The sequence below is a fragment of the Sinocyclocheilus rhinocerous genome, unplaced genomic scaffold (genome assembly GCF_001515625.1).
Source record: "Sinocyclocheilus rhinocerous isolate Xijiao unplaced genomic scaffold, SAMN03320098_v1.1 scaffold64, whole genome shotgun sequence".
Classification (NCBI taxonomy): domain Eukaryota; kingdom Metazoa; phylum Chordata; class Actinopteri; order Cypriniformes; family Cyprinidae; genus Sinocyclocheilus; species Sinocyclocheilus rhinocerous.
Genome location: NW_015659929.1, coordinates 63,036 through 76,635, shown reverse-complemented (window position 1 = coordinate 76,635; position 13,600 = coordinate 63,036). Strand labels below are relative to the sequence as shown.

The 13,600-nt window shown below is 38.3% G+C and overlaps 1 protein-coding gene across 1 annotated transcript in view; it reads right to left on the bottom strand.

The window, feature by feature from the left end:
- Positions 1 to 6,287: 6,287 nt before the first annotated feature.
- LOC107724443 (tripartite motif-containing protein 45-like) overlaps positions 6,288 to 13,600 on the bottom strand; it is an 8,126-nt gene continuing 813 nt past the window's right edge. The window contains exons 2-8 of the mRNA XM_016533380.1: positions 11,970 to 12,446; positions 11,019 to 11,770; positions 9,423 to 9,552; positions 7,712 to 7,782; positions 7,481 to 7,524; positions 7,238 to 7,364; positions 6,288 to 7,150 (exon numbers count right to left, since the gene is read on the bottom strand). Coding sequence (XP_016388866.1) covers positions 6,999 to 7,150; positions 7,238 to 7,364; positions 7,481 to 7,524; positions 7,712 to 7,782; positions 9,423 to 9,552; positions 11,019 to 11,770; positions 11,970 to 12,446 — 1,753 coding nt within the window. The 3' untranslated portion in view covers positions 6,288 to 6,998. The remainder of the gene's footprint in view (positions 7,151 to 7,237; positions 7,365 to 7,480; positions 7,525 to 7,711; positions 7,783 to 9,422; positions 9,553 to 11,018; positions 11,771 to 11,969; positions 12,447 to 13,600) is intronic.

The window sequence follows — 13,600 nt, the reverse complement described above, 5'->3', positions numbered from 1 at the left end:
TTAACCAATTTTGGGGGGGGGGGTACAGAAGTACACATGGAGAAATCTAGTTTAAACTAATAAAGCAATAGTCTAAAACTTACATTAAATAGTATAATAACATCTGAGCCTTATAAAGCCAATACAATCAGGTTAAGGCAGAACATTTCAAATGTTTTCCTTTGATGTAAGTGAAACAATTAAGCAGCACACACAATCAAAAGTGCTGTTGTTCTGAAAATTTTCAGAACAACAGCACAAATGTATCTAATTGTTTTTATACAATGGTTCATTAAACAATAGGATAATATTACTTACCTGTTGAACAAAATAACGCCAGCCACTGTTTCCAATGAAAATAGCTGTAAACCAAGCCAAAACAGAACCAACTGTTGTGCGTTTCCGAGAATGAATCCTTGAGTAAATGAATCAATGAATCATTAATAAACACAGTCACTTGTCGCCATCTACTGGTGTAATGATGTAACCTGCAGAAATAGTTACTGAAAACATACAGTCAAAGGCTGCATCCGAAATCGCCCACTGTAAGCTGGATCACTACGTGTAATGTCATGTAGCTTTTAAGTTGCTAAGCTTACTGATAAAATCAAAAAGAGCAGCGGTGAAAACACGTTTCTGTGCGTGTTTTTTTCCCCCGTGAGTCAGTAGGCAGAGAGAGCGGGAGAAATAGAGTAGGCCTATGTGCTTTCCGTACTTAATAAAACGTAATTTTGTGGCAAAAACATGGAAATAATTAGTCATTTTTATCTTGTTGTTTACTATATTTATTTGTCTATTCTGTGTCTTTTTGGGGTGACCTTTGAAATAACTGGCGAAGTGATATGGGTATGTAATGCGGTCAAGATCTGCCTGGAACTAAGCCGTGTGTTTCCCTGAAAATAATTGAACACCAATCTGCGATCTCCGACCTCTCTCTCTCTCTCTCTCTCTCGCTGTGTGTGTGTGTGTGTGTGAGTGATGTGTGGGTTTGTGGGCATCAATTAAAGCAGTGCATATATAACGGTGACTAAACTTATGTGTGCATTTAACGGTTTTAATGCCAGCCAATCAGAATAGAGTATTCAGACAGACAGACATGGTATAAAATGTATGATATAGGTATTCTCTGGCCGTTGAGTGTATGCCTACATCAGTTGTAGGCTACTCGCTATTGCGGTGCATTATGGCAGTGTTTTCCAACCTTTCTTTAGTGCGGCACCCTTTGGAAATTTTAACAAATTTGTGGCTCGGCAGCCGGAATTTCAGTGCATCTCTAATTATTGGCGACATCAGAAATTGATATTATATAATAGCTGCTTTTTTGAACATTTTAGGAATTTAAAACTATTTAAAAAGGATTTTTTACACGGCACCCCTACTCTCGACAGACGGCACCCCGGTTGGGAAACACTGCATTATGGGACCGAACGAGTGCACTGGATAATGTCCACTGTGGTTTCTGACACCACAACAAATGGCTGTTCCCTCAAATAGTCTCAGCATTGATGTATAATGGTAGGTAATGGCATCAGTCATACTGTTTACAGGTAGCCCAAGCAGAAGAGGGACATTGTGTATGCCAAATAAACCCACAGCCAAAAGTTAGCAAACACTGCAGATTTTCATCTCTCATTATGAAGTATTACAGTGTAACTTAGTGGAATTAATTTACTTTTTCTGAAGCAAATAACTTTATTACTGTATTACCATACAAATGACTCGCTAAATGGGCTATGCAGTAGCTACATAAGTGTAATTATTAGTTTTTATAGCTGACTTACTCACATTGTATTTTATTTATTTGCAAACATTTGGCCATAACCGCATCATAGATCTGATCTTATGCTGTTAGTGAAAGAGAATGCTTCCTTAAAGGGATAGTTCACCCAAAAATAAAAGTCATCATTTGCTCACCTTCAATTTGTTCCAAACCTATATGAGTTTTTTTTCTACTTCTGTTGAACACAGAATATATTCTGAAGAACGTGTGTAACCAAACAGCTGATGGTCCCCATTGACCTCCATAGTAATTTTTTTCCATATGGGGAAGTCAATGGGGACAAGCATCTGTTTGGTTAACCACATTCTTTTATGTTCAGCAGAAGAAAATAATTCATTGGAACAACTTCAGGGAGTATAAGATGATGAAATTTCAGTTTTTGGGTGAACTATTCTTACATAAATTGATAGTCATGAATTTATAGTTGACATCTTAAACATGATTTACTATGATCAATGATTAATAATATAGATTAAGTAATTAAGTATGCTGCACGTCCCCTTCATTAGTTTTTTTTTTTTACTCCCATCTCTTTAATTGTGCGAGTGAGCATCTCCGGCTCTGTTACTAAAATATCTGAGGTGCCCAAAGGGGACTAAACACTATGTTATGCAAGTTGTCCTGGAAACCACATTTCTCCTGGTGAATGAATTATTGACAAACTGCTAATGTTAACTAATCCAACTGAATAATTCAGTCGCAACACAGTCCCGGATTCAAAACTCTCTGGCACATGCGTTATTATTCCCTTCAGTGCTTTTGCAGGCATGATAAAGAAGCTTTTAGCCTGGGTTGTCAAGTTTTGTCACAACAATCTGGTCTCGGCTCTGTGACATGACATGTTGCTGACAGGTGAGGAAGAGTTCTCACCTTGTGAAGGATTGATGGGAGATTAGAGATCTGAGGCAGACTGTAGTCACATACTAATGGATATGGCAAAAGCACAGAGTGTATACATCAGACAGAGCAATTTACAAAAGGGCATGTGGAGGAAAAATAACAAAGGGAAAGAGAATATGCGTTAGACCTCAAGTGTGAATGATAAATGAAGTGTAGATAAAGAGAAGAGCTCGTAGAGGTAAACACTGCCAAACAAGACAATGTGTTTAAGACAGAGAGATGGCAAATGCAATGGGAAGAGGAGGCAACTGAATGACTGAGTGCATCCAATATCAACAGATATGATAGCGAGCAGGTCTCGAGCCCATGATGATTACGTAAAGCCGTTCACAGAAGAAGTGCACACCAAGGAATACGAGGTCTCTGGAAAACAGGCAACGAGTTTAACGATGCATACCATTAGTGACGTCCTCTGGATGACAAACAAGTAAGAACAAGTGTGTGTGTGTGTGTATATATGCACACAAACACACACACATATATGTTTCGCTTCGGTTTCAGTTTTTATAACCATTTCTTACTATGTGTAAGTAAGTTGTTGTTTTTTAGCATGTGTGTTTGGCAGTGTTATTTTTTAGGATTACTGATAAACTACTGTTATTTGATTTGTATTATTTGTATTTGTTATTTATTTTAATTTTAGTTAAATTATGTCTGAATTTATTATGTCTGTATAGGTCTTTTATTAAGTTTTTTGTTTTATTTAATTTGAGTTATTTTAATACTTCAACAAACTAAATGGAAATGAAAGAATATATATATTGAATTTATAAATGTGTATGGCAGTTTAGCGCCATCTGCTGTCAGAGAGTGAAAGTGCGCTTTCATCCAGAACGTCTCTCACATGTTCCGCCATGTGCTTCTCGTCCGGGCTTATTTATATCAGAGTGCACATGTGTCTTTCACACAGCATACAGCGGTGTTGTGCATTTTGATCAGTTTATGGGAAAAGTATTCTTAAAATGCATTCAAAATTCTGAATAATTTGTAATATATAATTATTCACGGTATTTAGAAGTGTCCAGGATAACAATATCGTGCATATTCATTACCGTGATATATCGCATTACCGAATACCGGCACAAGTCTAGTATGTTTTTAGTTGTTTTAATACTACAATTGATTGCTTCTGTTGTCCTCATTTGTAAGTCGCTTTGGATAAAAGCGTCTGATAAATGACTAAATAAAAAAAATATATATATATGCTTTAAATTATGAGACAAGCCAAATAATGATACGCTATGCTTTATATTATAATCTGCACTGCTGCTTCTCTTCGTCAACTTTCTTCCATCCAAACCCCCTTTCCACCAGCCATTTAGATTCTATCCAGGTCATGGCATCAGTGTATCAGACCCTTCCCCCTAAAGAGACTTGAATCTGTCATGTGATGCGTGCTGGTGCTGGTGCTGTCAAACCCTATGAATTCAGATTAATACATAGCTATTTTAGCCCTTTAGATTGCATATGTGGGTCACAAATGAGATTCTTTGAGATTCCTCTCTGAAATACAAATTAGATATAACACTACTTTTATATATGTTAATCAAAATATATTTTATTGATAATTTAGATTGTGTGATTTTGCCAAGTAGGACATGTTCTTGGATCAGCACCCTAGACTTTTTTCTATATTAGGAATAGAAGGAAAGGAAAAAAAACAAAATTTTTTTTAATGAAAACATATGCATATATGGATAAATCATCAGTTCTATTATTCCTGAAGTTTAGACTATATAAATATAAGCTGTTTTTTTTATAGGAAAAGGGCTAAGATTATGCAAAATCCATTTATATTTAGAAGAAAATATAGGTGAAAACTGATCTTTGTACAGATATGTGACCCTGGACCACAAAACCAGTCATAAGGGTCAATAGATTTATATATAATCTAAATAAGCTTTCTATTGATGTATGGTATAGGACAATATTTGGCTGAGGTACAACTATTTGAATATCTGGAATCTGAGGATGCAAAAAAAATCTAAATATTGAGAAAATTGCCTTTAAAGTTGTCCAAATGAAGTTCTTAGGAATGCATATTACCGTACTAATCAAAAATTAAGTTTTCATATATTTACAGTAAGAAATTTACAAAATATCTTCATGGAACATGATCTTTACTTAATATCCTAATGATGTTTGGCATAAAAGAAAAATCGATAATTTTGACCCATACAATGTATTGTTGGCTATTGCTACAAATATACCCCAGCGACTTATGACTGGTTTTGTGGTCCAGGGTCACATATGTACATAAACTAGGGGTATTAACTAAAAAAAATGCCTTTCAATAAACAAAATAATTAACTATAAAAATAATCAAGGACATCTTAATAATGAAATAACCACTTCATATAAATATCAGATAATCAGTAGATTATAATGAATAGAGAAAATTAAATGTTACGTTGAACAGTTCTGATAAAAATTCAGTTGTTTGCAGGCTTAGAACTCCTCAAGTCCTTGACTGTGAGCTCAGAGATTTCAAAGAGAAAACTGAGGGTTCAAAGCATGTAGGGTGTCCTTCTGAATCAGATTGACTGCTACTTTAATCCATTGCTTTGTATGTGCATGGCATAGTGGAAAAATAGTAGAGGTCATTGTCTGACATAATTCCTGGGATTAATCACAGGCTTTTTTTTTTTTTTGCAAGTGGAGATAAATATATAATGTATACCCTTTATATAAATATATATTTTTATATTATAAATTAAAAAATTAATTTTAAGGTCACATTAACACTCAAAACGTTTTTATTCAGCACGTTTCCTTTCAAGTAAACTGAATGATGTAGAAATATTACAAGAATGACTTAAGAAAAAAATATTTCATACAGATTATGTATTTTAATAAGGGTTAGTGTTGCTTTTTAAAGCCTGAGACGAAATGTTTCCATGTCTCTGGTGCACCTGTTAATACAGACGGATAGAGAGAGAGAGCGCGCAGAATTTTAGCCAAGCAACGAAACTTCCGCACAAAGCACTGCTGCCATCTAGTGTTGGAAAGGGCAGTATGTTGATTCACTGTGTTGAACTGTTTAAAAGTTCACCCACAAAATGAACATTTGCTGAAAAATTAGTTATCCTCGGGCCATCCAGCATGATGAGTTGTTTCTTCAGAAGAGATTTAGAGAAATGTATCATTACATCACTTGCTCACCAGTGGATCCTCCGTGGTGAATGGGTGCCGTCAGAATGAGTCCAAACAGCCGATAAAAACACCACAACAATCCACAAGTAATCAACATGACTCCAGTCTGTCAATTATCTTGTGAAGTGAAAAGCGTTTGTAAAAAACAAATCCATCATAAAGCGTTAACTTCAAACTTTAAACCATCACTTCTGATTTCTAAAAATCTGTGCTTTTAAGTAAGAAAAAACTGGCAAATACATCTATAAAGACTCACTATGAAACGATTAGTTATATGATAAGAACCAAACAATAACTGCATAGATTAAAATATATTACTCAATAAGCAAGGCAAAAAACATGATGGTGATACCCACATAAAACTGTATACATTTTGATAGTAAGTATATGTACTGGATGTTTTATAGACCACACTACACAGTATACACTATGTAAAACATATCACATTAACAATGAATCAAAAATACAATCTTAAAAGTGGCAGTTTAGTAACCACACAAGTGGAGAGAGGTAAATGTTGTTTAATCTGTGGAACCAATACAGCATATACAAAGACAAGAGAAATGTAATGGATGCATACAATAACAACGGCAGTCTTTGGAGTCATGCACACATCTAAAAATAAAGCATTATAATAACAACGCATACCTCATTGCTCATATAGCTGGGTAATATCAAAGGAAACATGCTGATTATCATAAAAGATGAAACATAAAACAGTACTGCGCACATTAACAAAATATTCAGACATTACAATATTTCTTCAAATCATGCTGATTATGATAAAATATGGAACAATATAATGCCACAGACAACATTTTACAGTGATTAAAAATTATTAGTTCTAAATGTGTAAAGAAACCAAGTTAAATCTTTACTGACAGTACTGAAGTATTTAGTGTTGGCACTTTGTACAGTAGACAACACAATTTTAAATATACTTTGTGTATTGCAGTTTATAAGACTGCCATGATTCTGAATATTAACTGCTGAAACAACAAAAAAGATTATCATACAAATTAAGGCTTAAAGACTGTGTGAATAAGGGTAACATAAAAACACAATGTGATTTTTTATTTATAGTGAATTATATGTAAGCTGATTGAGAAGATTCAAGTATGTTTATGAGTTTATGTTTATGAGTTTATGCTTATGTCGATCAGATAGAGTGTATATTTGCTCTGTCTCAGAGCTCCACAGTCCTGAGGTGTCCACGAGGAGAAACGCTGCCCAGGTTATGTAGAACACACTCTGAGGCCTCCACTACACTCCCACAACATGACCAGTGGGGCTTACGGGGGTGTCCTTTATGACCATGTCCACAACCCTGAAACCCTCCTGAGTGCACACACACACATAGAAATTTATATTAGGTGAAAACATACTTTTTAAAATTAATTTAAACATTTTTGGAGTAAACAGTACCTGGCATAGTTCCTGTGCAGCCACAGCGTGCCTCTTTAGCGCCCCCACTGGAGCAGAAGGAACAACAATGGAATATGCCAAGGTGACGTTTGAACTTCCTTTTCACATTTATCACAAATGGCGAACCCTAGAAACCACCTATTGTTAGAATATAATTCCCAGCATCACTGATATTCCTTTAAACTTGCCAGTACAATGATACAATTATTAGACACAGCTGCACTGGTTTAAATGAACACTTACCTGGACGTGCTGGGCTTTAACACAGACCCACACAGAGTAGAGACCTGCTTCAGCTGGGGTGTAGGACACAACATAGGAACCATCCCCCTTATCCACCACAGCCCCCAGCATCACTGATATTCCTTTAAACTTGCCAGTACAATGATACAATTATTAGACACAGCTGCACTGGTTTAAATGAACACTTACCTGGACGTGCTGGGCTTTAACACAGACCCACAGAGTAGAGACCTGCTTCAGCTGGGGTGTAGGACACAACATAGGAACCATCCCCCTTATCCACCACAGCCGCCTCCACAGAGCTGTAATGTGACAGACACACTCGTGGAAAATCACAGTCTGAATAATGTTAAAGAAGACCTATTATGCCCCTTTTTACAAGATGTAATATACAGTAGGCCTCGGGTGTCCCCAGAATGTGTATATGAAGTTTCAGCTCAAAATACCCCACATATCATTTATTATATAATTTTGAGAATGCCTATTTTAAAGCTGCAGTCCGTAACTTTTTTTTTTGTTTTTGTTAAAAATGATCCGAAATCAATATTTGAGCAAGTACATTACCAGCCAGTGTCCAAAACTATCACCTTCGCAATTCCAGGTTTTCAAACAGAGATGGCGACAAAGAGGCAAAACTTACAGACTGCAGCTTTAAGTGGGAGCAGAAACATGCTGTTTTCGTGCATGTCTCTTTAAATACAAATGAGCTGTTGTTCCCCGCCCCCTCTTCTAGAATAGGGCTGTGCCTTTACAGCTGGTTCCTCAGATACTCTACTAAAAAACATATGTTTGGTCTTGATGATCATGTCTATCATGTTGAAATCATGCGTTTTAAACCATCTTAGGTTAAACTTCTGATATACAGTTTTCTGAGCACATACATCTGAAGCACGCGCACAGAAAGCGGCATGAAAAGTTCTCTTTCATGTCTTATTGCGCTTAAACTGTCAAATACACACAGGTTTATGTTAAAAACACACAAGTGTGAGTACAAACAGTCGGTTATGTCTGTGAAGGTAAACAGCTGGAAAAGAAATTGCATGTTTATATAAGATCTGTGTGGCAGCCTTGTAATATACAGTAAATAAATCAATGAATCCATTGCTCTCGTCTCCTGTCTCCTTGTCTCCTCCTGTCAGTGCATCCAAAGACAGAACAGTTAGCATGCTTTGCTTGAACTTTCGCCGTGGCATTAGAGCTGGTACACCGTTGTTGCTTGCGAAAACAGATTGGCAGCGCTGTGGGTGGAATCGTGCAGATTAAGGGGCGGTAATATTATAATAAGATCCCCTTTCTATGTCACCGGGGTGGGGGGAGCGAAATCTGAACGGCTTGTTTTTTCACAAGCTTGCAGAGAAAGGCTTACCAAAAAAAATTATTGGGTTATTTTTCACGTTTTCTGGGTTGGTAGTTGCACCAGGGACCCAATTATAGCACTTGAACATTTTCATGATATGTCACCTTTAAGATCTGATGTTAGATGCTGATAATGGAATGTATAGTATTCACTTTAATTCTTTCTAAGCTTGTGTTGCTGTGTATTTAAAATGCATTCAGTTTATTATTACTATTACAGAAATCTCATTCTTGTTTCATTTTAATAAGGCTGACAAATATGCATCACATTAAGTTTATTAATACTGTGCAATCCAAACAGATCAACATTTTATTTGCAATTAAAATACATAAATCTTACATTCAGGCCTAAATAATATTTTAAAAGGCCTAAAATATTTATTTATTCACTCATGAATAAAAGAATCTCAGAATAAATTCAAACAAAAAATGTTAATTTGATTAAATGACGTGCATTAATAGTTCAGGAGGAATCTGTAATTAGAAAGTAATATTTTGCCTATGCTTCAACCTTGTAAAGATTTTAGTGACCCTACTGTGACTTTATTAAAAATGTGGTGGTCTTAATTTTCCCATATATGCTCACCAGTCCTTCTTCTCCTTGTGCACAATGCTGACCAGCACAGGGTCTCCACCTCGGCCCATCTGCTCTCCGGAGGAGTGCCTGCAAACCAGAGTGAACTCTCCCCTCTGGCCTTCACGACCTCGTTCCACACCTGTGAGTTATTCAAGGACAGACACATGTGAGTGACACAGGCTATGTAGCGGAAGTAGCGACAGATCTTTTCTTCTGACTTGTGACATGCATCCAAGTGAAACGGATTATCGAAAAATACAAAATATAGGACGAGGACTTGGTGCTATACATCAGTTGTTGACTGAATGGAGGCATATCTGAATGTGAGCTTGCAGTCAACCGTATTAAAGAGACAAGTTTATGCAGACTAAATGAGTGGAGAAGTCCAGCATAGTCACCAGAGAGAAGTCTGTTGTTTCACAAGAAGAACACATTCAGAGTTATGACATTTGGATTGTAAAGGAGTAAACAGATCTGATAAAACCAAATCATCAAATCTGAACTGGACTGTCTCTTGTTCACATTAGCGCTTTACACGAGCTCTTACAAAAACAGTTTCTTGTTTTCTGTGACTGTGGGAACCCTGACATGGACGACCTGCACACCAAAGGCAAACAGCATTGTATTCTCCTCCTGCTGTGAACATACTTGTGGCTAACTGGATAAGTGTCCCTTTTACAATCATATTCTAGGAGCACCAGTACATAAAAAGGTTGGGTTGTCATGGTAGCCAGGAATGTTGCCTGCTGTTTATCCCAATGTCATGTCCTGGGCCTTTTGGTGTGTGCACTTGTACGTGTATGTATGTCTATGCGTGTATGGGAGGGGACTAAAGCGGATATAAGGTCTCACTTTCAGACTGAAGATCTCGTCACATAATCTGAACACAGAAACATACAAATACACAATTTCATCTGAGCTGCACTGTTTCTGAGGAATGTGCACTGAACCGTCATTTGTTTGACAAACACAGCTTAAAATTCCACAGTAAAGTCACCAAACCAAACACTTATACTGCATGTCCTTCACGAGCAGTGTTGGGAAGGTTACTTTGGAAATGGAAAGTGCGCTTTCATCCAGAGCGTCTCTTACATGTTCCGCCATGCGCTTCTCGTCCGTGCTTGTTTAGGTCAGAGTGCGCACGCATCTTTCATGCAGCATACGGCGGTGTTGTGCATTTTGACCAGTTTATGGGAAAAGTATTCTTAAAATGCATTCAAAATTCGGAATAATTTGTAATATATAATTATTCACGGTATTTAGAAGTGCCCACGATAACAATATCGTGCATATTCATTACCGTGATATATCGCATTACCGAATACCGGCACAAGTCTATTACTGACTCGATAATCAAATTGAAGCAGTTAAATTTAACTTACAGTATGTGCATCACACTTGTCATTTTTTTTTTTTTCCCTCTTTATATTAGGTGGCCTTAAACTACTATGTACTTACATCATAATAAGTACAATGTTATTGTGTTCATATTGTTTTGCAAAACACTTTTGCTTCTTTTGGGGGGGTGATACGGGTAAGGTTGGGGACAGGTTTGGTGGTATGAAAGTGTAAAGCTATTGAAGATAGATAGTACCCGACTCTCACCTTCTCCCTGGATCGTGCACTTGCTGGGATCCACAGTCTTGGCATGTATGACTCCCACCACAGGAAATCCCTGCACCTCTCCAGCACTCTCCTGAGGAAGGAAACAGATGCTGCTGGCATTATCAGGGGCGACCGTCGTTGGGTGTGGGTCGAATCCTGACTCCACAAGGTTCATCAGTCTCCTCATAGTAACTCCTTTGGCACTGAGGATTTCAGCGTCAGAACCACACGTGAGCAGGCGTTCAGCGAAGTCCACCCCACCGCGGACGTCAGACAAGGCCTGCTGCAGCTGAGCCTTCTGCAGATGGAGTTGATTCCTGCGCTGCGACCGTAAGTCCTCCAGTGACCGCAGCAGTGAGCTGCAATGAGCCTCCACCGCGCTGGCATAGCTCCGAGCAAACGCCCGGATCTCACCCGCCAACGTGTCAGCCCGAGCCTGCAGCGCCTCTTGGGATGTGTCAACGCGTCTCAGAGACTCCTCCAGACGGCCAAGACGAGGCCTTAAGCTCCTGACGACCAAATCTCTGATGCGATCGCCATGATGACTGATGACTTCATGGGCAGAGCTGCAGTGGTGGTCGCGGTGAAAGGTGGCCGCACACTCCAGGCACACGGTGAGGTCACACGGCTCACAGAAGAGCCGTAACTCCTGTCCAGGATGCAGCGAGCACAGGACGGGTCTAGTGAGACGACCCTGAGACTTCAGCTCCTGTAGGCTTTGGATAGAGTGAGAGGAGGTCCTCTTCTGTCTCCTGCAGGGAAGATTACAAGAGTTTTGACATTACGTATTACAGGAAATATGGTGCATTCAAGTTATGTCACAAAAATGGTATGAGCTGAACACACATAAATGCCACCACAAAGTGGTATTTTGAGTGCAACTGACTTCTTTGAGCCCCGAGTTTAAGTTAAGGGTGAGTCTGTGAAAAAACAGTCTCTGAAATCTCATACTTTCTGAGTAGGTACTGAGCCTTCTGCAGATGGAGTTGATTCCTGCGCTGCGACCGTAAGTCCTCCAGTGACCGCAGCAGTGAGCTGCAATGAGCCTCCACCGCGCTGGCATAGCTCCGAGCAAACGCCCGGATCTCACCCGCCAACGTGTCAGCCCGAGCCTGCAGCGCCTCTTGGGATGTGTCAACGCGTCTCAGAGACTCCTCCAGACGGCCAAGACGAGGCCTTAAGCTCCTGACGACCAAATCTCTGATGCGATCGCCATGATGACTGATGACTTCATGGGCAGAGCTGCAGTGGTGGTCGCGGTGAAAGGTGGCCGCACACTCCAGGCACACGGTGAGGTCACACGGCTCACAGAAGAGCCGTAACTCCTGTCCAGGATGCAGCGAGCACAGGACGGGTCTAGTGAGACGACCCTGAGACTTCAGCTCCTGTAGGCTTTGGATAGAGTGAGAGGAGGTCCTCTTCTGTCTCCTGCAGGGAAGATTACAAGAGTTTTGACATTACGTATTACAGGAAATATGGTGCATTCAAGTTATGTCACAAAAATGGTATGAGCTGAACACACATAAATGCCACCACAAAGTGGTATTTTGAGTGCAACTGACTTCTTTGAGCCCCGAGTTTAAGTTAAGGGTGAGACTGTGAAAAAACAGTCTGAAATCTCATACTTTCTGAGTAGGTACTGCTTTTGCATTTACATTTAGTCATTTTGCAGACGCTTTTATCCAAAGCGACTTACAATTGGGGAATACATAAAGCGATTCTTCTTAAAGAGGCAAAAAGACACAGGAAGCCCTAGTACCAAGTTTCAGGCATTTGTTCAAATAAGTACAAGCTAGAAAGGGAAGGAATAAATAAAGAGAAAGACACAGTTTTTTTTAAATTTAGGATTTTTTATTTTTTTTACATTTTGAATAAATTTGTTCTATATTGTTTGTTCTATATATATGAATGTATAGTTTGAGTGTAATCTGGTCATATTTAATTCGTCATGTTGTCATTGTTATGTGACCTATACAATCTTGTTTTACTCCTTTCCAGTGGCCTCATGGGATAGTAAAGTGTCCACTGGATGTGTACTTTAGAATCTCACTGGAAGAAATAGGTCATTCAGGTGTTTTCGCCTCCCCTTTTTTTTTTATATTGTTAATTCTGACATAATTCTCCTTTCATGTGCTGTTTTTTCACCTACTGTATAGTAGGAAAATATGCATATTCAGATGCAGCCATTGTGTATTTTTGTTTTATTCATAAAAACGTTCAAATGGGTGACAAAAAATGGTGTACCTCTGGAATATTTACTATTATCCGTTGTTGCAGTAGATGGACTTGTCATGGTCTCAAAATGCATCCCTTTTGAAAGAAAATATTAATATTTAATATTCTTTTTCGAATACCATAAATATTTACTTTATATTTTGAGAAATGTCTTAATGTTTTTGTCCATACAGTGGAACCAAAACTGTTTAGTTCCCAAAATTCTTCAAAATATATTCTCATACAAGTCATACTAGTTTAAAAAAACATGAGGGTGAAAAAAATTAAAATAATTTTCATTTTTCTGGTTGAACTATCGCGTTAACTTCTCAATTTCTGTTAAAGGAGTAAAGTCATACGTGGCTTGA